General features: G+C 48.4%; 1 protein-coding gene across 1 annotated transcript in view; it reads right to left on the bottom strand.

The window, feature by feature from the left end:
• Positions 1-26851, bottom strand: part of ARHGEF33 (Rho guanine nucleotide exchange factor 33) — a 487983-nt gene that overhangs the window by 220892 nt on the left and 240240 nt on the right. The window contains exons 12-13 of the mRNA XM_069236580.1: positions 21408-21540; positions 1034-1117 (exon numbers count right to left, since the gene is read on the bottom strand). Of these exons, the coding sequence (XP_069092681.1) occupies positions 1034-1117; positions 21408-21540 (217 nt within the window). The remainder of the gene's footprint in view (positions 1-1033; positions 1118-21407; positions 21541-26851) is intronic.

Here is a 26851-nt window from a genome sequence, read left to right on the forward strand (position 1 = left end):
TAATGGGTTATCTACGGGGATAAGAATTGGCCCGGATGGTTTGGTGTGTGCTTCGTGATGATTGCTTTTATAGCCTGGTATATTACTGCTTTGGGGAATGAAATTATCCATTCCAAATAACATGCTTCCTGAAAACCTGAATCATTTCCTATAGGGTAAGGAATGAGTGGATGTACAAGGGCATTGAATGTTAGGCCAGCGGCCTTGGCGCAGAGTTCACTCCACTGAGGTTGACAGAACCCCTTTGATTCCTATTGCAACAAGCCTCTCCATAAAGGTGTCAGTGGCTGTACTGTTCCATTTGCGACATCAACATTTGATTATGGTACCTGGATGGAACTTTCCTGATCCCAGCAGCTTAGGGAAGACTCTTCTACACCATGCCTGCCACGGTAAGCATTGCATTCTAAACCTTGACCTAAGGTGCTGAGAAGCTTCCTCTTTGGTGGGAGCCAAAGGAGGGCCTTTGAGAAGGCTTCCCAATCACAGGTTCATCAGATTCCCAAAACAGTGGTACAAATGCAATAGCCTCTTTGGGGGAAAAGGCCAAAGCCTTAAAGAAGATAAGGGAAAAGCAAGATAAACTATGAAGATAGCAATAAAACACTGTTACTTCAGAGGGAGGCATGAGGGAGAAAATGATTTCTAACCATATGCATGTAAGAGTTAAAAAAAAATATTATGAATATCAGGAGTAAGCAAGGACTACTCCTGACTTACTCCTGGCCTCCTCTTGGAATACTCTGACATAAGCCATGGGTGCTACACTGGTAAGTCACAGCAAAAGATTTGTGAATAAGGCTGTGTTTCCTTTCCTGTTCCGTTTTTTTAAACTGTGAATGTTTACCTCAAAAGTTTGAAATGTTCACATTTTTTACAGAGCTACATAGAGGTTTCTTTCTACATGTTTGACATAGTTGTAAAATAGATATGGCCTAACTGACCCACTTTACAACATGACCAGCATTTACGTTCACTCATGAAAAACATCTACAAGAAAATAATACAGAATGTGCTATAATAATCTGCTCACCTCTTTCAGAACCACAATATGGATCACAGAGATGCAATCTGGCAAATCCCTCAAGTAGGCAACGTAGTAGTCCAAAACGTTATTCTTGAAAAAGAAAAGGAGTGAGTTCATAAGTAAAGAGAACACCTACTATCATACAAAGAACTTTGTGGAAAATGTGTGTACGGTTATTCCTCAACAGGCACCTCTGCTGCAAGCCTTTCCCAACCTGAAATTCCAAGTATGATTTATGAGATTATTTGTTAGTTATTACTAGGTGAAAATGGACCAATCAAATTAGAGTGTATACCTTCGGCTCTTTTCTAGAAGGTTATTAGACAATGATATTACAGGTACAAAGAGCAAGGGTCTTTATACAAGAAGTGTTGGCGAACCACTAATTAGTTGGAAACAGATCAGCAAATGCTAAATAGCTCAATGCAATGCAGACAAAATAATAAAATTGTGCAGCAAACCAAATATGTAAGTAACATGCAATTAGTAAATGGGAACATTGACTCACGAATAGATAGTTCCAAATACAGTGCTCCAAATTGCACAAGCTGTCAATTGTCATAGAATGACGAAAAATCGGTAGCAAATTATTACAAATTGGAACTTAGTGGTAACCAGGTTCAAATTATAAAGGGACACCCAAATGCTGCAATGATGTTCACAGTGGATGGCTTAGGTGTGATGGGTGAGAATTCTAGAAGCCCAGCTGAGAAGAGAGAGAACATTTAGGGAAAGTATTAGCCTTTCTGTGTATTGGGAGGGTGGTGATTATGGGAGCATCATGTCAGCTATTGGCTCTGAAGGCTAGTAATAGCAGACATCTCTGATGAGCTGCAGACTAACCTAAGCAGAAAAACACAGATCAAACTGGTAATCTCACACTATGACTAAATCTTGTTCGTACTACACCTGCTTGCATCTAGTATCATTTAATCCACTGTAACTGTGGTTGAGGTATATACCAGAGTGTACTAACAAGGTCCTTCAACGTGTTCCTAGATGCAAAGCTCATCAAAAGCAAAGCAGATGCAACTACTTTCTCAAGATTACCAACATTACTGCAGGACATGAAAATGCCATAGTATAGGGTTGCAAATATTCCATTTGCCATATGCTGTGTGTATGGGACCCAAATATCAATATCAGTTTTGGAATCGGAATACCCAGCACTCCCTCAACATGCGGGTAGTGTGCTATGTTGGATACACAATCACTGACTCAGTGGTACTTTATGTAAGGAAAATTAATGACTCATATATTTTCTGATATTCAGCCCTCTGTGGCTCACTTGCACAGGAGACCTAACAGATGTGCAATTCTTAGGTGAGTGAATTTCATAGACCCATCATACATCAAGACAAAGCAGGCACCACATAATACTGATCTGTTTCATATGTATAGGTGACACTGCGTAGACAATCTAACCATGGATAATACCACTCTAGGTGAATCCGCAGATGTCTAGAAAATGCACACATAATGCAACACATGAACAAATTAGATCAATGGAGAAGGGTACATTGGGAATTTTAAAGGAAAGATGCCACTGATTTCACAAAAGTGAAAGGTGAGAACAGTAGGACCCAAACACATTCTGCGATGTACAAGACAGCATTTAAGATGGGTCTGCCACTTGAAATGGATAATAAAAATGTATATCATGAAGTAACCACAATATCTATCATAGCGACTCCCCCAGATAGGATGACAGAACGGCTGCAAATAGGGAGGGGGAGGAGGAGGTGGAGGGGCTGGGGTCTTCCCAGACTGTTACCAAAAGTTACCTCAAAGCTCAGTGATATAATTTGCCCAAAAACGAATGTATATATACATTGAATTATTTCTGTTTTAGTCACAGGTGCAATTCATCATAACAAAAGGCCATTTGTGGCAATTATTCCACGATGATATGTAATGAGAGTTAAAAATGTAAAGTTGTTCAATATAAAATTAACACCCTTGAATTGGGTAGTAATTAAGGGCCAGATGTAGGAAGCCGATTGCATGGTGCAAACTGCGAAAATCGCAGTTTGCGCCATGCAAACAGCCTAACGCGATGCTCATTCACAATTTGCGAGTCGGTTACCGACTCGCAAATTGTGAATGCGACTCGCAAATAGGAAGGGGTGTTCCCTTCCTAGTTGTGACTCGCATCGCAATGCAGAATTGCTTTGTGACCGCGAATGCGGTCGCAAAGCAATTCGCAGTTACCACCAGTGTCTCACTGGTGGTAACTCATTCGCAAAAGGGAAGGGGTCCAAATTGGGACCCCTTCTCCTTTGTGAATGTGGGCAAAAAGGTTTTTTCAGAGCAGGCAGTGGTCCAATGGACCAAATGGTTTCGTAATTATTTTAATTTTGCAACTCGTTTTCCTTTAAGGAAAAGGGGCTGCAAAATAAATAAAAAAATACTTTATTGAAAAAGCAGTCACAGACATGGAGGTCTGCTGACTTCAGCAGGCCACCATCCCTGTGAGTGCAGGGACTCGCTATCGGGTCGGAAAAAGCGACCCACCTCATTAATATTAATGAGGTGGGTCTTTGCGACCCCATAGCGAGTCGCAGACGGTGTCTGAGACACCATTCTGCATCCGATATTGTGACTCGGAAATTGCGAGTCGCACCGACTCGCAATTTCGAGTCGCAATATCGGACTTTGCTACATGTGCTACATGTGGCCCTAAGATTCATGATCAGCGCCTAAAGTGCACTACATAAGTGTACATTGCATTACAATAATAATAATAGTAAGAAAAACAATATGGATTCTTGTTATTATTATAATTATTATGATGCTAAATCTGCACACATGCCAATCGTAGTCTGAAAGTGTTTAATTAACTAAAAATTAGCCTGTAAAACCACAGTTCCAGTATGTCAGAGTACTCCAGTATCAAAAACTAGTAAAGTGCAAACCCTAATTAAATAAATTAAAAAGAAAAAACGTACCTGTTTCGCCGCATCATCTCCGAAGCGATCCCCACATGTTGTCTGGCATGTGCGTTCTCAATTTCACTTTCGAGTAGTACTTAATATGTTGCAATGTGTGGAAAATTAAAAGCATGTAAACCCTATGTCATGTCTATAGAAAAAGTGAGGGATGAAAGAAACTTAAAATCACCTCCAGGTGTGAAAATAGTTTTATTTGAGGCCACCGGGCAGCCCCATGGTGAGATTAACAACACTGAAAAGGGTAAAGATAATGTACCCTGTAGATTAGGCCAACATGTTTATGCCCCTAAAAAGTAGCCTAGCACGGGTGTTGGGCCTAAATCAGGACGAAGAATCCCTATACAATATGCCTATAGGGACTATGGATGTTGACCCTTTTGATGACAGTAAAATAAAAGTCTTGTGTGGTAGTGCAATTGTTTGGCAGCTCAGATCCATCCAGAAAACATGAACACTAGAACATAAGCAAAAGAACAACATTGGGGCATCTGAATGAAATCTTCTAGAATACATACAAAGGGCCCCCAAGGAGGTGGGTGGGCAATAAGATATGTCTTTATAGCTTTTCCTACATCGGAGGCTTGGCATGCAGCCTTAATGACAATACGGTTGGTCAGTGGGAAGTGAACAGAGGTCAAACCAGAGAATACCTGAAACAAGCATCATGTGATCTTGATTAACTTACTGGTATAATCATGCTAGGATTGTGAGTAATGCCTTGGGGTGAATACTCTTCCCCGTTTGTCCCATCAGACTCACAAAGGTCTTTTTTGCAATCATATTTCTCACATATATTCTTACTTTATCAGAAGCACATCTTGTCCTGCATGTGTACAGGTTTAGCATAATAATAATAATAATAATAATCATAATAATAACAATAATAATAATGCAAGACCATTTAACCCCTTCGCTGTCAGGCCTTTTCCCCCTCCTGTGGCAGGCCTTTTTTGGGCTATTTGGGGAAGTTCGCGCTTAGGCCCTCATAACTTTTTGTCCACATAAGCTAGCCAAGCCAAATTTGCGTCCTTTTTTTCCAACATCCTAGGGATTCTAGAGGTACCCAGACTTTGTGGGTTCCCCTGAAGGAGGCCAAGAAATCAGCCAAAATATAGTGGAAAGTTCGTTTGTTTAAAAAAAATGGGAAAAAGTGGCTGCAGAAGAAGGCTTGTGGTTTTTTCCCTGAAAATGGCATCAACAAAGGGTTTGTGGTGCTAAAAGCACCAGCTTCCCAGCTTTCAGGAACAGGCAGACTTGAATCAGAAAACCCAATTTTTCAACACAAATTTGGCATTTTACTGGGACATACCCAATTTTTATGATTTTTTGTGCTTTCACTCTCCTTCCAGTCATTGACAGAAATGGGCATGAAACCAATGCTGGATCCCAGAAACCTAAACATTTCTAAAAAGTAGACACAATTCTAAATTCAGCAAGGGGTAATTTGTGTAGATCCTACAAGGGTTTCCTACAGAAAATAACAACTGAAAACAAAAAATATTGAAATTGAGGTGAAATAAATGGCAATTTTCCCAAACGTTTTACTCTGTAACTTTTTCCTGCAATGTCAGATTTTTGAAAGCAATATACTGTTACGTCTGCTGGGCTCTTCTGGTTGCGGGGATATATAGGGCTTGTGGGTTCATCAAGAACCCTAGGTACCCAGAGCCAATAAATGAGCTGCACCCGGGCAGTGGGTTTTCATTCTATACCGGGTATACAGCAATTCATTTGCTGAAATATAAAGAGTGAAAAATAGCTATCAAGAAAACCTTTGTATTTCCAAAATGGGCACAGGATAAGGTGTTGAGGAGCAGTGGTTATTTGCACATCTCTGAATTCCGGGGTGCCCATACTAGCATGTGATTTACAGGGCATTTCTCAAATAGATGTCTTTTCTACGCACTCTCTTATATTTGGAAGGAAAAAATGTAGAGAAAGACAAGGGGCAATAACACTTGTTTTGCTATTCTATGTTCCCCCAAGTCTCCCGATAAAAATGGTACCTCACTTGTGTGGGTAGGCCTAGCGCCCGCGACAGGAAATGCCCCAAAACACAACGTGGACACATCATATTTTTTGACAGAAAACAGAGGTGTTTTTTGCAAAGTGCCTACCTGTAGATTTTGGCCTCGAGCTCAGCCGGCACCTAGGGAAACCTACCAAACCGGTGCATTTTTTGAAACTAGACACCTAGGGGAATCAAAGATGGGGTGACTTGTGGGGCTCCGACCAGGTTCTGTTACCCAGAATCCTTTGCACACCTCAAAATTTGGCTAAAAAAACACATTTTCCTCACATTTCGGTGACTGAAAGTTCTGGAATCTGAGAGGAGCCACAAATTTCCTTCCTCCCAGAGTTCCTCCAAGTCTCCCGATAAAAATGATACCTCACTTGTGTGGGTAGGCCTAGCGCCCGCGACAGGAAATGCCCCAAAACACAACGTGGACACATCACAATTTTTGACAGAAAACAGGGGTGTTTTTTGCAGAGTGCCTACCTATAGATTTTGGCCTCTAGCTCAGCCAGTACCTAGGAAAACCTACCATACCTGTGTATTTTTGAAAACTAGAGACCTAGGGGAATCCAAGATGGGGTGACTTGTGGGGATCTGACCAGGTTCTGTTACCCAGAATCCTTTGCAAACTTCAAAATGTGGCTGAAGAAACACGTTTTCCTCACATTTCGATGACAGAAAGTTCTGGAATCTGAGAGGAGCCACAAATTTCCTTCCACCCAGCGTTCCCCCAAGTCTCCCGATAAAAATGATACCTCACTTGTGTGGGTAGGCCTAGCGCCCGCGACAGGAAATGCCCCAAAACACAACGTGGACACATCATAATTTTTGACAGAAAACAGAGGTGTTTTTTGCAAAGTGCCTACCTGTAGATTTTGGCCTCTAGCTCAGCCGGCACCTAGGGAAACCTACCAAACCTGTACATTTTTTAAAACTAGAGACCTAGGGGAATCCAAGATGGGGTGACTTGTGGAGCTCTGACCAGGTTCTGTTACCAAGAATCCTTTGCAAACCTCAAAATGTGGCTAAAAAAACACATTTTCCTCACATTTCGGTAGCAGAAAGTTCTGGAATCTGAGAGGAGCCACAAATTTTCATCCACCCAGCGTTCCCCCCAAGTCTCCCGATAAAAATGATACCTCACTTGTGTGGGTAGGCCTAGCACCCGCGACAGGAAATGCTCCAAAACACAACGTGGACACATCACAATTTTTTACAGAAAACAGAGGTGTCTTTTGCAAAGTGCCTACCTGTAGATTTTGGCCTCTAGCTCAGACGGCACCTAGGGAAAGCTACCAAACCTGTGCATTTTTGAAAACTAGAGACCTAGGGGAATCCAAGATGGGGTGACTTGTGGGGCTCTGACCAGGTTCTTTTACCCAGAATCCTTTGCAAACCCCAAAATTTGGCTAAAAAAACAAGTTTTCCTCACATTTCGGTGACAGAAAGTTCTGGAATCTGAGAGGAGCCACAAATTTCCATCCACCCAGCGTTCCCCCCAAGTCTCCCGATAAAAATGATACCTCACTTGTGTGGGTAGGCCTAGCGCCCGTGACAGGAAATGCCCCAAAACACAACGTGGACACATCACAATTTTTGACAGAAAACAGAGGTGTCTTTTGCAAAGTGCCTACCTGTAGATTTTGGCCTCTAGCTCAGACGGCACCTAGGGAAAACTACCAAACCTGTGCATTTTTTAAAACTAGAGACCTAAGGGAATCCAAGATGGTGTGACTTGTGGGGCTCTGACCAGGTTCTGTTACCCAGAATCCTTTGCAAACCTCAAAATTTGGCAAAAAAAAACATGTTTTCCTCACATTTCGGTGACAGAAAGTTCTGGAATCTGAGAGGAGCCACAAATTTCCTTCCACCCAGCGTTCCCCCAAGTCTCCCGATAAAAATGATACTTCACTTGTGCCATGCGCCCACAAAATGAAATGGCCCAAAACACAACGTGGACACATCAAATTGTTTCACAGAAAACAGAGTTGTTTTTTACAAAGTGCCTACCTGTCGATTTTGGCCTCTAGCTCAGCCGGCCCCGGGGGGCAGAAATGGCCTAAAATAAATATGCCCCCCCAACCCCACCCGGAGCGACCGTTGCCTACGGGGGTCGCTCCCCCTGCGTGACATTGGCGCAAAAAAAAAAAAAAAACGGTACCTAGTGGTTTACCTAAAATCGCCCGATCTGCCCCCAAGGGGGGCAGATATGTGATATGGTCGAAATACAATTTGCCCCCCATGGGAGCGACCCTTGCCTAATGGGTCGCTCCCCATCTCTAAAAAAACAAACAAACAAAAAAAAAAACACAATTCTTTTTTTGCCCTGGCGCCTTGAGGTAATAACAATAGGCCGATCTGTCCCGGGGGGGGCAGAAATGGCCTAAAATAAATTTGACCCCCAATCCCTCCCCCCCCGGGAGTGACCCTTGCCTACGGGGTCGCTCCCCCTGAGTGACATTCGCGCGCAAAAAAAAAATCCCAGTGCCCAGTGCCCTTGGGGGCAGATTGATCTAAAATCGGCCATGGTCTAAATACAATTTGCCCCCCAGGGGAGCGACCCTTGCCTAATGGGTCGCTCCCCAACTCTAAAAAAACAAATAAAAAACAAAACAAAATATATATATTTTTTTTACCTTGGCGCCTAGACAATAGGCCGCCTAAAATAAATTTGCCCCCCAGGGGAGCGACCCTTGCCTAAGGGGTCGCTCCCCTTGCGTGAAATTCACGTAAAAAAAAATAAACTCCCTGGTGTCTAGTGGTTTCTGTCCCCCTTGGGGGCAGATTGGCCTCATAAAAATAGGCCAATCTGCCCCCAAGGGGGGCAGAAATGGCCTAAATATAATTTGGCCCCTAGGGAAGCGACCCTTGCCTAAGGGGTCACTCCCCACCTGTAAAAAAACAAAACGAAACAAAAACAAACAAAACAAAAAAATTATCCCTGGTGCCTAGAGATTTCTGCCGCCCCGGGCACAGATCGGCCTAACAATAGGCAGATCTGCCACCAGGGGGGGCAGAAAAGGCCTTCCAAAAACATGCCCCCCCGGGAGCGACCCTTGCCCAAGGGGTCGCTCCCTTATGCCAGTTTCTAATAAAATAAAATATCCCTGGTGTCTAGTGGGCGTTTCAAAAGCCGGATTGCTTGCAGTCCGGCTTTTGAAACGCTCAGAGAGACTTCAAAGGGAAGGAAATTCCTTTCCTTCCCTTTGAAGCCTCTCTGGCCACCTCCACGTGATCGAAAGAGAAATGCTTTGCATTTCTCTTTCGATTGCGCTGGAAGCGCGATGGTGGAGGCCCTCTGTGATTGTCAGCACGCAATGCGCGCTGACGTCACAGGGGGGTGGGGGATCGGGGGGGAAGGGGAAGGGCTTCCCCTCCAATCCACCACCAGGGGGCGGGGGGGAGCACTAGCGCTCCCCCCAGTTCCTGGTTGCAGGACGAGGTGATCTCGTCCAAGGCACCCGGAAACTGGTGCCTTGGACGAGATCACCTCGTCCAAGGCACCATAGGGGTTAAGTTGCACGTAAAGGATTAAGCATCTTTGGATACGTGCACCCTTAGATTTGAGGTACAATGTAGCTCTTTTGGTAGTTTAATCAGCAAAGGCATTAGTTCTAGACATTTTGTTGTAGGTGGATTATTGTGAAGCAACTTTGACAATTGCAACTTTGGAAGGTAAATGAAAACCATCAAGTAAACATTTCACGTGAGATCGATTCTCAATAGCGGCAAGTGCGGAATTTAGGGACCCCTGATGAATCCAGAGGAGTGGAAAATTGTAGGACACCCCAAAGGTGTCCTTGGAATCAATGATAATGTTTACAGTCTTTTGAGCTGCTAGAAAACAGACACATGTCAGAGCAATCAGTTCAGTATTTGAGCGTAGTACACATTAAGTAAGCGTCAACCTTCAACAATATCGTATAGGGTACAAACAGTATACCTGCAACCTGGGTTCTCATCGATTTCTGAGACATGAACCATCAACGTAACACACAAGATCACAGTTTGGGGTTTAGATAGGTGGACGGTGACAGCATGACAGCTGTGAGTGTTGTCCTCATGAGCAGTAGGAGGAAACAGTGAAGCAGGATTCAACACAGGATATTGTCTCAAGGTGATGCAAGAAGCAGAAAGTAATAGTATTTAATCACACAACAGCCGAGGCATAGTGGCATAACAAAGGCCCTGGCAGCCCTGTGGTGCAGGTGGGCCCTGAGCTCCAGGGGGCCCCCTCAGCACAGTACACTATGCACAGGCGGCAGGCCCCTGACTCGGTCAAGGTGGAGGGGGCCCTCTTCAGGTACTTTGCAGGGGGTCCTCTCAAGTTTCGTTACACTACTGCAGAGACATTGAATGATGTAGACTTTTAGTAGTAAATAATAGTGTCGCTAAGGCATGTGGCACAGCAAAAGCAAAAATTGCCTCTAACACAATGTTTTCAGATACTTCAATAAGGAGGGCAGTCATGAGCACTGTGTAGAGGCACAGAGGCATCCTGCAACATCATCATGAAGTGCACCATCTCGTGGCAGTACAACATGAAAGACATATAGGGGGTTATTACAACTTTGGAGGAGGTGTTAATCTGTCCCAAAAGTGACGGTAAAGTGACAGATATACCACCAGCCGTATTACGAGTTCCATAGGATATAATGGACTCGTAATACGGCTGGTGGTATATCCGTCACTTTACCGTCACTTTTGGGACGGATTAACACCTCCTCCAAAGTTGTAATAACCCCCATAATCAGGTAGCAAAGGACAGTGTTTGTTTAAAAGTAAAAAAAAAAAACATATTCAGCCTTTTCGGCTTGGATAAGCGTTCTGGCATTTTTTTCTTAACAAAATCTAGCAATAGACAGCCAATATTGGCATAAAAGCTATCAGCAAAAATAACTTGTCATGGTGAGATGGTGATGGTCCCAGGTAGCTTACATTGTCAAAGTGGTCTGTGGACAGGTGTTGCTTCCTCGCTGGGGTGTTATGACCTAAATATACCCAAATATTAAAAGAGGTAAGCAGAACTGCAAATCACCTTTAGAGACTTTGGTGGTCATTCCAACCTCGGTGGTAAAAGGCGCTTACCGCCGTTCAGAAGAACGCCATAACACCGCCGCGGCCGCAGTAAACCACCACGGTCATTCTGACCCACAACAGGCAAACCGCCAAAATACAGACATCCACAAAAGTCCGCCACACCAAAGGGCAGCGAGAAACTGGCGATGACCAAACCTCCACCGTCACGCCAACAGAAATACGCCCACACTATCACGACACAGATCCACGCGGCGGTCTTTCAACCGCGGTATTCCATTGGCGGTACACACCGCTGCGCTCAAAATACACACACACTTACAAAATACAACCACATTGGACAATTCAAAATACACACACCTGAGACACATACACACACCACTCCCACACACCCAATTCAATATAAAATACACACCCACATCACCCACAAACCTCCACTCCTAGAGATTCGTGAACACGCACTGAGAAAATACATCCGAGCACCCAGACGCCCAATTCACTGTCACCCAGCAATATTTGCACGCACTTCACACAACACAACAATACACATCACCACACTTAGCACCACACAATCCACCCTACACATCACCCACACCACCCCATGGCACCGCAAAGACACCCCAGGTTCTCTGATGATGAACTCAAGGTCATGGTGGAGGAAATTGTATGAGTAGAGCCACAGCTGTTCGGGGCACAGGTGCAGCACACCACCATTGCCAGGAAGATGGAGCTATGGAATAGAATAGTGGACAGGGTCAACGCTGTGGGACAGCACCCAAGAAATCGGGACGACATCAGGAAGAGGTGGAACGACCTACGGGGGAAGGTGTGTTCCATGGTATCCAGGCACAACATGGCAGTGCAGAAGACTGGCGGCGGACCCCCACCTCCTCCCCCAGAATTTACAACATGGGAGGAGCAAGTCTTGAACACCCTGCATCCTGAGGGCCTCGCAGGAGTAGGCGGAGGAATGGACTCTGGTAAGGCAAATCTTAACTACTTCTTCCCCCCACCCCACCTGCATGCCAACTCATACCCCCACCCTTACCCTCACCCCCATCACACCTACTCCTTGCAATGTCTCACCATCACAACCCACCCATCCCAACACCTAGCCCTGCATGCGTCCACAAAGCATGGACACCCATCACCTAAGCATGCCCACTGCACATACACATACAACCCCCCCCAACCACTGTCACAACAGCCCCCACAAAGGAATGCCAGCACTGGGGTACACGGGAACCCACCCATTGCACGCTATGACACACACAGAAGCAATAACCATACTTTTATACCCCTGCAGGACCCAAACGCCACGTCACTGCGCAGGAGGGTCCACAAATGTCCACTCCACCCCCAGAAGAGGCCCACAGTGAGGACAGCAGCTCTGTCTCCCTGGATCTAGATGACCAGCCCGGTCCATCGGGGACCTCGGGACAGTCGGTTCCCCTCACACAGCCACAGGCCACAATAGACCTTCCCCCCTCTGGGAACACCAGCACAGCACCCACCCAGCGGGCCCATACCTCTGTCCCCAGGACACGTCAATCAGTGGTGTGTCCACCACTACAGGGAACCCAGGCTAACCCACCACCCCAACAACAACAGGGACCTGGGGGCAGTGGTAGTGGGCACACGGTCCAGGGGACAGAGGCCCAGGGAAACAGGGGAACTGGGAGGGCTGCTGTGCGACAGGGGGGGGACAGGCCCAGGGAACCCACTCTCCACGAGACCCTCTCCTCCATCATGGGAGCATACCACCGCTCCCAGGAGACGATGGCGACGGTCCTGGCCAGGTTTCAGGAGATCCAGCTTCTGCAGGAGCAACAGTATATGGGGTTCAGGGAGGAACTAAGAAACATCAGTTCCGCCATGGGTACCATCGTAGTGGCCCTGAATGAGGTAGTCACGACATTGCGGGACACTGTGGCACCTCAAAGGGCCCCTGACACTAGCATGCACCAAGAACTGCCTACCACCTCTGCCGGCGCTAGTGGACAGGAGGCCCCGACATAAGACCAACAGGCCACCAGAACCCCACCCCCTACAGAAGGAGAACCACCCCGCAAGCAGGCCCTGAGATCCAGGAAGAAGACAGAGTAAGATGTCAAGACCCCCGCCAGCAAAGGAAACCGCCCTGATTGTCATCCCACTGTCCCACATTGTCACCCTGTCCAACATTAAACTGCCCCTGCTCCACTTCCGACAGGCATTTGGACAATGCACATGTGAAACTGATAGTCTGGACTCTGCCATGGACAATCCTCCACCATCACCCCTCACCGATTTGCAACCACCCATCCAATTTAGAGCACTTGAATAAAAACACTTATTGCACAAAACAATCTGGAGTCTGTCTGTGATTTAGAACAAATGTATTAGACATGACCGTGCCAAAATGTTCATTCACATTGTGATGCCAACAAACCGCTGTCACACAGCTGTAGTCCATGGGGAAACAAAGCAGATGTCACGCAGTGGGGCCCACATCTCTGAAAACGGAAGGGAAAGTCACAACACAGTTACCATACACTGGGGGAAAAAGTCTGACAGTAGAGAGGTAGGAGTCATTAAGTAAATGTAATATGCCGGTGTGTACTCTTACCTGTGTGTCACTGAAAATACTGCTGTATTACTGTGTTCCTGTTCTCTATGTCGTCCTCTTCGGCTTCCTCCTCTTCACTCTCCACAGGCTCCACAGCTGCTACAACACCACCATCTGGACCATCCTCCTGCAGAAAAGGCACCTGGTGGCGCAACACCAGGTTGTGAAGCATACAGCAGGCCACGATGATCTGGCACACCTTCTTTGGTGAGTACATTAGGGATCCACCTGTCATATGGAGGCACCGGAACCTGGCCTTCAGGAGGCCAAAGGTTCGCTCGATCACCCTCCTAGTCCGCCCATGGGCCTCATTGTAGCGTTCCTCTGCCCTTGTCCTGGGATTCCTCACTGGGGTCAGTAGCCAGGACAGGTTGGGGTAACCAGAGTCCCCTAATAGCCACACCCGGTGCCTCTGGAGTTGACCCATCACATACGGGATGCTGCTATTCCGCAGGATGTACGCGTCATGCACTGACCCAGGGAACTTGGCATTAACATGGGAGATGTACTGGTCAGCCAAACACACCATCTCGACATTCATGGAATGATAACTCTTTCTGTTTCTGTTCACTTGTTCACTCCTGCTGGGGGGGACCAAAGCAACATGTGTCCCATCAATGGCACCTATGATGTTGGGGATATGTCCAAGGGCATAGAAATCACCCTTCACTGTAGGCAAATCCCCCACCTCAGGGAAAACGATGTAGCTCCGCATGTGTTTCAGCAGGGCAGACAACACTCTGGACAACACCTTGGAAAACATAGGCTGGGACATTCCTGATGATATAGCCACTGTTGTTTGAAATGACCCACTTGCTAAGAAATGGAGTACTGACAGCACCTGCACTAGAGGGGGGATCCCTGTGGGTTGGCGGATGGGTGACATCAGGTCTGGCTCCAGCTGGGCACACAGTTCCTGTATAGTGGCTCGGTCAAGCCTGTATGTCAGTATGACATGTCGTTCCTCCATTGTCGACAGGTCCACCAGCGGTCTGTACATGGGAAGATTCCTCCATCTCCTCGCATGTCCCAGCGGACGGTGCCTATGAAGGACAACAGCGAGCACAGAGTCAAGCAACCCACAGGTACGTAACCACAGCTTGCACATAACACGATTCCCAATGCATTGAATGGCTTGTATGAGTGTTGGTGCATGGCCTAGGTATGTGTGACGCAGTTGGTAATTAGGCCATGTGGGCCCTTGAAATGGCGGCTGCCTGACCTGTGAAGTGCGACAGTGGGATGTGAGGTCAATGCGCTGGCGTGGCACACCGCGGCGGTAGGCGGTCGAAGACCGCGGCGCTAAGCCGCATTGGTTAACATTGAACCCTATGGGTTTCAGGAGCCAATGACGATGTGCGCCGGCGGTCGCGGTACGCACCGCCACGGGCGTAACTGCCATTTTCTATCTGCTTAATCACTCGATACCTGATCTTTGATAGGAGAGGACCTACACTGCAACTGCTGCTGTGACCTCGGTCTGGAAGAGACAATGGCTCATGCGACTGAGGAAAGGGCCCATGCCTTCACTGCGGAGGAGTTGGAGAAACTTGTGGATGGGGTCCTCCCCCAGTATGCGCTATTCTACGGTCCTCCAGACCAACAGGTAAGTACACTGGGACCATGCTTAGTTGGCAATGCCTGGGTTGAGTGGGGTGGATGAAAGATGGTGGGGAGGGGAGCGATTGAGGCATGCATCAAACGACAGATGAGAGCATGTGCCACATGGCAAGGGTGGGGATGGGGGGCCACTCACATCGAGCATGCAGAAGGTGATGACAATTTTTCTCTCCCTGTACATGTCACATAGGTCAGCGCCCACCAGAAAGTCGCGATTTGGCGTGCCATCGCCAAGGACGTCCGGACCCTGGGGGTCCACAACAGACGGGGCACCCACTGCCGGAAGAGGTGGGAGGACATCCGACGCTGCAGCAGGAAGAGGGCGGAGGCTCAGCTGGGGATGGCCTCCCAACGTAGGAGGGGTGCCAGTCGTACTTTGACCCCCCTGATGTCCCGGATCCTGGCGGTGGCCTACCCCGATTTGGATGGGCGCGTGAGGACATCACAGCAGACACAAGGGTGTGAGTACAAATACATTCTGCTTACTTTGCGCGCAGTGGAGGTGTCTGGGTGGGGGAGGAGGGCTGTGGGTATCCCTAGGCCAGGGTGATTTCTGTAGGCTAAGCCCCTCCGTAAGGCATGGCCCTGTGCCCCCGCCCCCCACCTCTGGAGGGTGCCAAGTACAGGTATCCATGGGCCTGTGTCATCTATGTGTGCAGTTGTCGTCCATAGGCTTGTAGGCCATGTCCCACGGATTGCGTAGTGGACCCCAAGTGCGCGACGTAGTGCAGGGGGCTTCTGTGTCTGTCTTGTCCGCCAACGGTAGCGGTAATCCATGCACTCAACATGTCTTTATTTCTCCTCCCCCCCTTTTTTGTGGTCTTCCTGTTCATGTGTGCATTAGAATCATCAGGCGGAGGAAAAGTGGCATCGGAGCACGAGGGAGCTGCATCTCACATGGCCATGGCGGGCCATGCAACAGAATCGGATTTCACCAGTGAGACGGAGGGCGAGGGGAGCTCCACAGCGGGGAGTGGTGCTGATGTCAGTGACAGCGACTCATCCTCTGAAGGGAGCTCCCTTGTGGTGGCGGCAACATCCGTGCCCCCAGCAACAACAGGTACAGCCGCCACCCAGCGCACCAGCACCGCCCTCCCAGCAGCACCTCAGCGTTTGCCCTGTGCCCGCTCACCCAGGAAGGTGGGCATCTCCTTCGCCCCAGGCACTTCAGGCCCTGCCCCTGTCGCCCCTGCTGCCCTCAGTGAGGAGGTCATTGACCTCCTAAGGACCATCATTGTTGGGCAGTCTACCCTTTTGAATGCCATCCAGGGTGTACAAAGAGAGGTGCACCAGAGAAATGCATACCTGGAGGGCATTCATTCGGGTCAGGCTGCCCATCAGCGATCGTTCAACGCTCTGGCCTCAGCACTGACGGCAGCAATTGTCCCTGTCTCTAGCCTCCCCCCTCCAACTTCCTCCACCCAGACCCAATCCCTTGTACCTCTGCCTATCCCAGACACACCTACAGACCAGCATGCACACACCTCAACACCCAAGGGAAGCTCATCCAGACATAAGCACCACACATCACACAAGCATTCACATTCACACAAGCAACATCCACAGGCAGACATACCAACAGCCACTGCCTCCACTGTGTCCCCCTCCTCCTCGTCACCCTCCTCCCTCCCTGTGACGTCTCCACTCACACTTGCATGCACAACATCTTCAGCCACTACGTCCATCACCAGCACACCCACCAGAACAATCCTCACACGTGCAGTCACCACCCCCACTACCATTTACACGTCCCCTGTGTCCTCTCCAAGTGTGTCTGTCACCCCCTCCTCCAAACTACACAAACGCAGGCAGCCACCCACCCAACAGCCATCCACCTCATGACAGCCTCCAGCCCAAGCACCTGCACCCAAAGACACCAGACTTCACAACCACATCCTCTTCCTCCACTCCCATACCCACTACACCTACCCGTCCCTCTCTTTCCAAATTGCTTTTCCTTTCCAAACTTGACCTCTTTCCTACAACTCCCCCACCCCGTCCATCTCATAAGACTCCAATCAGCACCTCAGCCACCACAAAACCGGGACCAGTGAAGACTGTTGTCCATGGACTGTGGAGTCCCCTACCCTCAAGGGCATCCAGTTCAGCTAGGAGCCTAGGCACGGCCAGCCCACCACTGGAAAAGCATCCTAAGATTGCCAGTGCCCGGCGCGAGCGACCAAAGACCCCAGGGACAGAAATCCCTACATTGGCTCCAGCAGGAAGTCAGGTGCCACACCGCCAAAGGTGGGAAAGGGCCACAAGCGTGCAGGGAAGGGTGGGAAGGGCAGCACGCCCGACAAGTCCGGCAGCAGGCCAGCTGGCCAGGAGGGCCCCACCAGCCCCATCCCAGGTGTGCAGGAGGACACACACAGGCCCGGTACTGCAGCCCAGGAGGGCCCGCAAGCCACCAGACAGATGGGCAGGAAGGCCCCGCCAGCCACATGTCAGGTGGCGAGTGACATCCATGCCTGGGCCGGATCCGCTGACCAGGACACTCATCTCAAGCACCGCTCCGCTGGGCACCGCCGTCTCAAGCACCGCTGAACTGGGCCCTTCATCTCAAGCACCGCTCTGCTGGGCACCGCCGTCTCAAGCACCGCTGAACTGGGCCCTTCATCTCAAGCACCGCTCTGCTGGGCACTGCCGTCTCAAGCACCGCTGAACTGGGCCCTTCATCTCAAGAACCGCTCCGCTGGGCCCTTCATCTCAAGCACCGCTCTGCTGGGCCCTTCATCTCAAGCACCGCTCTGCTGGGCCCTTCATCTTAAGCACCGCTCCGCTGGGCACCGCCGTCTCAAGCACCGCTGAACTGGGCCCTTCATCTCAAGCACCGCTCCGCTGGGCACCGCCGTCTCAAGCTCCGCTGAACTGGGCCCTTCATCTCAAGCACCGCTCCGCTGGGCACCGCCGTCTCAAGCACCGCTGAACTGGGCCCTTCATCTCAAGCACCGCTCCGCTGGGCCCTTCATCTCAAGCACTGCTGAACAGGGCACCGCCGTCTCAAGCACCGCTGAACTGGGCCCTTCATCTCAAGCACCGCTCCGCCGGGCACCGCCGTCTCAAGCACCGCTGAACTGGGCCCTTCATCTCAAGCACCGCTCCGCTGGGCCCTTCATCTCAAGCACTGCTCCGCTGGGCCCTTCATCTCAAGCACCGCTCCGCTGGGCCCTTCATCTCAAGCACCGCTCCGCTGGGCACCGCCGTCTCAAGCACCGCTGAACTGGGCCCTTCATCTCAAGCACCGCTCCGCTGGGCACCGCCATCTCAAGCACCGCTGAACTGGGCCCTTCATCTCAAGCACCGCTCCGCTGGGCACCGCCGTCTCAAGCACCGCTGAACTGGGCCCTTCATCTCAAGCACCGCTCCGCTGGGCCCTTCATCTCAAGCACCGCTCCGCTGGGCACCGCCATCTCAAGCACCGCTGAACAGGGCACCGCCATCTCAAGCACCGCTGAACAGGGCCCTTCATCTCAGGCACCGCTGGCCCATTGGCGGAAGGGGCAGGCCCGCATCTGTGTCGGGCAGGGCTGCACGAAGCACTCTGGGCCTTAGTCCTCCTCCAGTACCAGTGGAGACTGTTATCCACTTGAGAGACTGTGGCTTTGCACTCCCCAGGATGGCACAGTGGGCACCCCACCCACTGTAGAGACTTGAGAGACTGTGGCTTTGCACTCCCCAGGATGGCACAGTAGCCATGGAGGCCCCTCGTTGATCTGGTTTCGTGGACTCATCTGGCTGAGGTGCCCCCCCTTCCCTTCCCCCTGAGGTGCCTGTAGTTTTCCTATCTGGTGCCCCTGCAGTGTTCTCTCCGTTGGAGGCAGGTATCCTGTGTGGGCTTTGCCCATGTCTTTTGGCCCAGTGGCCCACAAACAATGGCTGATGGACATATCGGACTGGACAATTTATGTATATTAAGTTATAGATGTGTGATATATTTTATACTCAGTCTTACAATATAATTCTATATTTATAATCATTTCCTTTTGCCTTTGCATTCTTCCGGAGGGTTTGGGGGTGTAACTGTGATGTGTTGCTATGCATTGATGTGTGTGTTGTAGTGGGTGAGGGTGAGGGTGGGTGTGTCGCATATGTGTGTCCCCGTAATTTTTTGCCTCCCCCCTCCCCTGTGTCGTAGGTGCAGTACTCACCGTTGTCTTCTGCGCCGGCGTTCGTACTCCTGGTAGAGGAGCAGGAAGACAATGGCTGGTAGGATGTGTAGTTCGGGTCCATGCTGTCCAGATCCCTCGTGGGGTGTATGGAGGTGAGCGTTTTCCGTTTGAAATGTCTGTTTCCGCCGTGTTTTTATCGGCGGGGCTACCGCCCCGGAAAAGGTGCCGGATTGGTGGGTTGTGATAGGGTGGGCGGTACATTGTCTCCCGCCTGTCTGTTGGCGGTGACCGCCGCGCTGTTTGTTTGTCCCGCCGTGGCGGGCGGTGTGTTAAAGTGGCAGTCTCTGTTGGCGGTTTCCGCCAGGGTCGGAATTGCATTTTTTTTACCGCCAGCCTGTTGGCTGTTTGGCCGCCGCTTTAACACCGACCGCCAGGGTTGGAATGACCCCCTTTGTGTCCCTTCTATAAATATGCCCATTTGTACCCTAACCACTACTCCCAATTCTACACAGAAATGCTTTTCCAAGCTGGTAGCTGATAAGGTACAGCAGCGAGAAGTGTGCAGCGCTTACTCAAGGGGTACACCACTGCTTATAAAATTAAATAATATTAGTGCATTAACAAAGTATATACACATATACAAGAAATGCGTTTGAAAATGTTCTGTAAATTTGAAGTAATTGATACGTGAGGGTAAAAATTACGTTGGTATTATTATCATGCATTGTGAGACCAGCAAAGGTACTTCAAACAGAACTGACAACTGGTGGCCTCAACTGAAGCACTAGTATGTGCTGACAACATGAGGGCATATAGTAGGAGCAAAAAAGATAAAGGGGGTCATTCTGACCCTGGCGGTCATCGACCGCCAGGGTCGACGACCACGGAAGCACCGCCAACAGGCTGGCGGTGCTTCCTTTTGTATTCCGTCGCCCAGCCGGGTCCTGCGGTTTCCCGCCGGATTACCCCCGGCTGGGAGAATCCTCCATGGCGGCGCTGCTTGCAGCGCCGCCATGGGGATTCCGACCCCCTTCCCGCCAGCCTGTTTCTGGCGGTTTTCACCGCCAGAACCAGGATGGCGGGAATGGGTGTTGGGGGGCTCCTGGGGGCCCCTGCACTGCCCATGCCACTGGCATGGGCAGTGCAGGGGCCCCCTAACAGGGCCCCAGAAAGATTTTCACTGTGTGCATAGCAGACAGTGAAAATCGCGACGGGTGCAACTGCCCCCGTCGCACCCCTGCAACTCCACCGGCTCCATTCGGAGCTGGCTTCATTGTTGCAGGGCCTTTCCCGCTGGGCCGGCGGGCGCTCCTTTGGCGGGCGCCCGCCAGCCCAGCGGGAAAGCCAGAATGGCCTCCGTGGTCTTTTGACCGCGGAGCGGCCAAGTGGCAGTTCCCGTTTGGCTGAGGGCCAAAGTGATATGCCACAGACCATCAATTTGTTTTTCAGAAATTAAACCAAATTTTGTAAAGACACAACATTTCTCTTAAAATGTAATGTGTGTTTTAGTGTTTGTTTATGCTGATATAGTGGAGGCCGTTTCTTCTCCTACCTCGCCAGCCTTCCCATCAACCTCAGAACTTCACCATCCATCAGGGAATCCAGAAGGTTGCTCAAGACCTCGCTCTTCGACTGATACATGGGTGATCAGTGTGTTCTACAAATCCTGATTGATTGATTGATTGTGAACTAAATAAAATATTTGCCATTTTGTGTATTTTTCAAATGTATATGTGTTTTTTTGTTTTTTGTATTTTTGTGTATTGCTTTGAGGTTTGGTTCTTAGAAATTTCATAGGCCAGTGTCGCCAGCTACTAGAAATGATTTGGTGAGGATCAACAGAAGTCTAAAGTTAAGAACTGTTAATGAAGAGCGTGTAACATACAAGATCTAATTGTTAGCAATGCTAATATGATGAGAATACCATACCGGGCAGATTGTAGCACTCTGTTTGAGTTAGCTTCAGTGGGACACTTAAAAATTCAAATAATCTCACATTAATTTTCCATTTGCTCTGTTAGTATGTAAAATGTACCTCGTCATTAGTGAGCTTCAGAAATATATCCCCCAGGATTCCCTGCCGTGACCACTTTAACACCCTCTCTTGCAGTGTGTGGAGCAGGTCTATGTGCAGCTGGGTCAGGTATCGCAGAGAGCTTGGAAAGAAGCTAGATGGAGGAGAAAGTCAATGAATAATAAATAATACAGGCATATGGCATAAAAGTACACATGATTAATATCATATGGGCATTGTACATGCTACGACATTAGCACTAATATTGATATCAAACCTATATTTTTCTGACCTCCATCAAGTGATTTTCCAACAAGACACAAACTTTTTCTTTCCAAGCTAAACACCTGTGTACTTTTCTATGAATAATGAAAACTTCATTCCATCTCTCTAAGATTGGACCATGTGATCCTGTTTGAACACACCCTCTATATCCGGTGCCTTACAAAGATTACCCCTGGATTTACCTCCTCTCTCACTTTGAGGCATGGCTTGATTCCCAAAGCATAGCCCACTCAGGCGCGCATCTGGCATACTGCTCCTGCCTACAAAGACTCACTGAGCTAATAAAAAATTGATGGATGTAAATGGTTAATGTGAGGATTTGGGGTGTACTGCATGGTATGGTTAAGTAGCCCTACTGAGCAGTACACTCACAAATACCATCTTGGGTCTAGTCAGGTATGTTTATTTCAATTAAGCTCAACCCTGGGTAGCTGTGGCTGTGAGCAGTAAGGGTTAGCTAAGGAACAATGTGTAAAGCACTTAAACAACAACAAACAACAGAATAAGAAAGTCACACGGCACGAAAGAGACAAGACACCAGGTTAGAAAAATAAATTCGATTTTTTATGTATCTTTAAAGCCCTTGATCATCAAAATACACCTGGGGGACCCGGAGATACAGATGTTTAAAGGAATAAATAACTTTAGCATCAACCACAAACAAGCACTGGCCAACAAAAACGTTAGCAACTCACCCGAGCTGGGCAACCAAGTCCAGCAGGACTAGGGGCCAGAAAGGATACTTTGGACAGTTACCTGGCCACCAGAGCAATTTTAGAATAAGATCCAAACTTTACAGGATGACCATCATAGACAATAATGCAGTAGTTCTGATGCTGAGGTATGCAGGCTACAAGATGTTCAAGGATGCTCCTGATGCTGTGCGGTCCAAACGGTTGAAGTCTGGTTGAGCCTTAGGTCCACAGGTGAGTGGGGGCAACTCCAAGAATGGATTCTGGGGTCCTCTGAACTCCTCTTTGAAGGGTTCCAAGAGCTACTGATGCAGACACTGTGCAACACTACCTTTGAAGCACACCTACAGCTAATCCCTGGAATGTCCATCCTGTCAGAGGAGGTGACACATTGCTACTGAGGCACTGACTTTGTCCTTGCGCCTGGGAGCCGTTCACATGTGTCCCCAGGTAGTCTGATAGCTGTCAATATGTGTGTGCCTTTATGAGGCTGTTGGACAAGCAGAGCACAGAGTGGTCACTTTCCCAAAAGTGACCAACTACTAATAGTGACATTAATTTCGACCTGAGATTGCATTTAATGTCACATTTAGTTTCATACCTCACATGACCCAGTTTGGTAGTTCAGTCAAATGTTAGCCGGTGGGAGGTCAACTGGTAGTCCTGTGATAGCCAATTGGGCTACCAACTTTATTCACAGCAAAACGTCAATTTAGAAGTGTTGCTGCTGTGACATATCAAAATATATATGTCTAACTTACCAAAGTATAGCTCCTTGCCATTGGGCTCTCCAGGCCTTCCTGAGGGTAACTTACATATAATGTTAAGGGGCAAGGTGGCTTTGCCATTAGTTTAAATGGCAAAGTCGAACTGACAGTGAGGACACTACCATTCCAGTCTGCAGTGGCATGCTGGTAGCCATTTTGTGTCTTGTCACACAAAGAGTGGGGCCAAACAGTGCTGCAGCTCTGAGTGGGCACTATGCCTTGAATGCCCTGGGTACCATATGCTAGGGACTTATAAGTAAGCCAGGCCTTGACAATTAGGTGTATCCAATTCAGCACATACTTTGCATTGGGTCAGAACACTGGCACTGAGATCTGGTGAGCAGGCCTCAATTCACTCTCATAGGGAAAAACTAGCAGTATCAGTCAAAAATGTAGGGGTGAATATGCAAAAGGAGGCATTTCCTTACAGTTAAGCAAACAGTTCTTAACCACTGGGAATTCCCCGAGGTAGGATTCTGTTACATCATTATAGCCTATCTGTGCCATTACAAAGATTATCACCCATATGGGAACCAAGGTTGGGTGAGTCCCTAAAGAAGAAGACTGGAACAAACTGCTTGGCCACCACTCCACTAAAGGGTCACAGGTAGCCCCAGACAGGATTGATGAACTGGAATTCTCAAAGGTTGTAAATGTACGTAGCCCCAAAAGTATTCTAGAAAACAAGATGTAATTGTATATAATTACAATTAAGTAGGTGAAAATGTCTTTCCTGGGTGCAGTTGCACTTTTTAACATTTTTTATTTTTCTCCAAAAGCGAAATGTATTTCCTATGGCAAATCACCTTTCTCATTTGATTGATAAATTCTGATAGATACTTCCAACTGCAGATTCCTCACCTTTTGAATATTCTCGAGGTGTCAGGCTGGATTCAGAAACTCTTTAAGCAGTCCCCCTACAGCAGGAAAGTGGGCTGGTATTTACTGTTAATATCCCTACTATTACCACAAACATTTCCTACAGAAAGCACTAATGCATCCAGTCTCCCATATCTTGTAAAACACCTATACAGTGCAATTTTAGAAGTCCCACAAAGAGCCAGAATACCAGCCTACGCATTGATCTGCCAGACTGAGCTATAAGGCTTTCCAATCCTGATTCTAAATGCCTTTATAGATTTGGTACTTACGCTTCAAATTTCACTTTTTGTTACATTATACAAATATGATTGCGTTACATATGTTTATAAGTGAACTTGCCCAGAATTTTGCTTTGCTTTGTTTTGGTGCTGAAAACATGATTAGAAACCAGCTTCAAATTTCACTTTTTGTTACATTATACAAATATGATTGCGTTACATATGTTTATAAGTGAACTTGCCCAGAATTTTGCTTTGCTTTGTTTTGGTGCTGAAAACATGATTAGAAACCAGGGGCCTGATTTAGAAGTCAGTGGAGGGGGTTACACTGTCACAAGCTTGACTGATATCCCGTCTGCTGTATTATGATCCCATTCTATCCTATGGGGATCGTAATACGGAAGAGATATCTGTCACATTTGTGATGGGGTATTCCCTCCGTCACCTTTACAATCATGCCCTGGGTCTCTGAGCCCAGAGGACAGTTACATAGGGGGTCATTCTGACCCTGGCGGTAAAATCCGCCAGGGCCAACGACCGCGGGAGCACCGCCAACAGGCTGGCGGTGCTCCCATGGGCATTCTGACCGCGGCGGTACAGCCGCGGTCAGAAACGGAAAAACGATGTACCGCCGGTTTCCCGCTGCCCTGGGGAATCCTCCATGGCGGCGCAGCTTGCTGCGCCGCCATGGGGATTCCGACCCCCATACCGCCATCCTGTTCCTGGCGGTTTTGGCCGCCAGGAACAGAATGGCGGTATGGGGTGTCGTGGGGCCCCTGGGGGCCCCTGCAGTGCCCATGCCAATGGCATGGGCACTGCAGGGGACCCCGTAACAGGGCCCCACAAAGATTTTCAGTGTCTGCCATGCAGACACTGAAAATCGCGACGGGTGCAACTGCACCCGTCGCACCCCTTCCACTCCGCCGGCTCCATTCGGAGCCGGCATCCTCATGGAAGGGTGTTTCCCGCTGGGCTGGCGCCGGTCAGAATGACCCCCATAGTCATTAGATCACATAATTTCCTGTATGCAGTTGCAGCAATATACACATAAATCTTGACCAACACCAACAGAAGTAATGCAACCTTAAAATCTAAGCTGTGTCTAATTTACAGGGGAGCAAAGTCAGCTCTAGATGTGCGTTGTACATCAATGGGCTCTAGCTGCAGTGTCTAATGACAGAAAACCAGTGGATAGCTTGTGTGCCATAGGATCTAATGCAAGCATTGAAAACTGTCCAACCAAGGTCCCTGATGGGAAGAAAAAGCTTTATAACTGGAGTGCACAGAGTCTCTCACAATCCTGGGCCCCGGTGCCACTGCACCTGCTGTTCCATTGATAGCAACACTTCTGCAACAAGCCTGAACTCCATATCTGGACATATCTGGACATAATCCTACCACTGAGGGAGACAATCAGAATGTCATGGGTGGGGATGCTTAAGACAAGGCCCCTTTACCACAATTCCTCTGGCAGGTTTCCATTCTGGTGTTATATGAGCTCATCACAGAATGGGCCAGCCGTATGCAAATCAGTCATAGCTGCTCCAAAGGAAGCAGCACAAGATGTAGCAGAGAAAAGGGCTGAGAGGAATAATTTGGGGGGTGGAGCAGGACAAGAATGATGGCCAGGAAACCTTTAGTTGCCGAATAAGGAAAGAGGAAGGAAAAATCAAGAGGACAGTCACGGCTCGCTGCGCGTTGAAGGGACAGGGTGGTGCACGCGGGGGAGTGGGGTTTACAAAAGCATTAAATTAAAAAATAATAAAAAACAAAAACTTATCTGCTCCACCGCTCCTCCGTCCACTCAGCAGGCACAGGCTCCCAGCCTGCCAGGCGGCCAATCCTTACGCTGCTCAGAGCAGCGTTAGGATTGGCTAGAGTGCCCAGCCCGGATGCTCCCAGGCAGACTGGAAGCCTGTGCCTGCTCTCTCCAGCCCAGCAACACAGTGCCAGGCTGGAGACAGCACAGTGCGCATGTGTGTTTGGCTGGCCCGGGACGGCCGGTCAAACACACATGCACACTCAGGGGAGTGCACAGTGCACTTCCCCCACCCCTTTAACAACAAAAGGATAATAAACACAGTTTATCTTTTCGTTGTTAAAGTTTTGCAGATGCTGCTGTTCTTGGGGGGGGGCTATGCTCCTCCTCCATAGCAGTGGAGCCGCCGCTGGAAGAGAAAATGCATTTCAATGAAACGAGGTAGGATAGGTGGTGATTACGCGGGATTTCACTTGAGTCGGGCACATACTTTCCTTGCTGCATCACTAATGTATCGTTTTTGCCTGACTTCGGATGACTATCCGTATTTCTTTGAGTGAAATGTATCTAAAAGATTGCGAACCCAACAATTAGACTGGCAGCACTTGTTGCACTAATTTGCTGGTAATAATACAGACCTAAATCTGTTTAAATATGGAATATCATCTGTAGACTTAATAACCATATGCTTTTTTGCGTATGACTTGAGATTTCAATATAAGGTTCAATAGCAATAGTTATTTTATTGTATTCAGCTAAGTTTTCATGTAGAGTACTGATTAATCTTATCAACTGGCACGGTCCAAAAACACACAGTGAGTATATTTTAGCAGCGTGAATACTTGGGACCAGTCACTTTCTT

Source organism: Pleurodeles waltl, chromosome 5 (assembly GCF_031143425.1).
Source record: "Pleurodeles waltl isolate 20211129_DDA chromosome 5, aPleWal1.hap1.20221129, whole genome shotgun sequence".
Lineage (NCBI taxonomy): Eukaryota > Metazoa > Chordata > Amphibia > Caudata > Salamandridae > Pleurodeles > Pleurodeles waltl.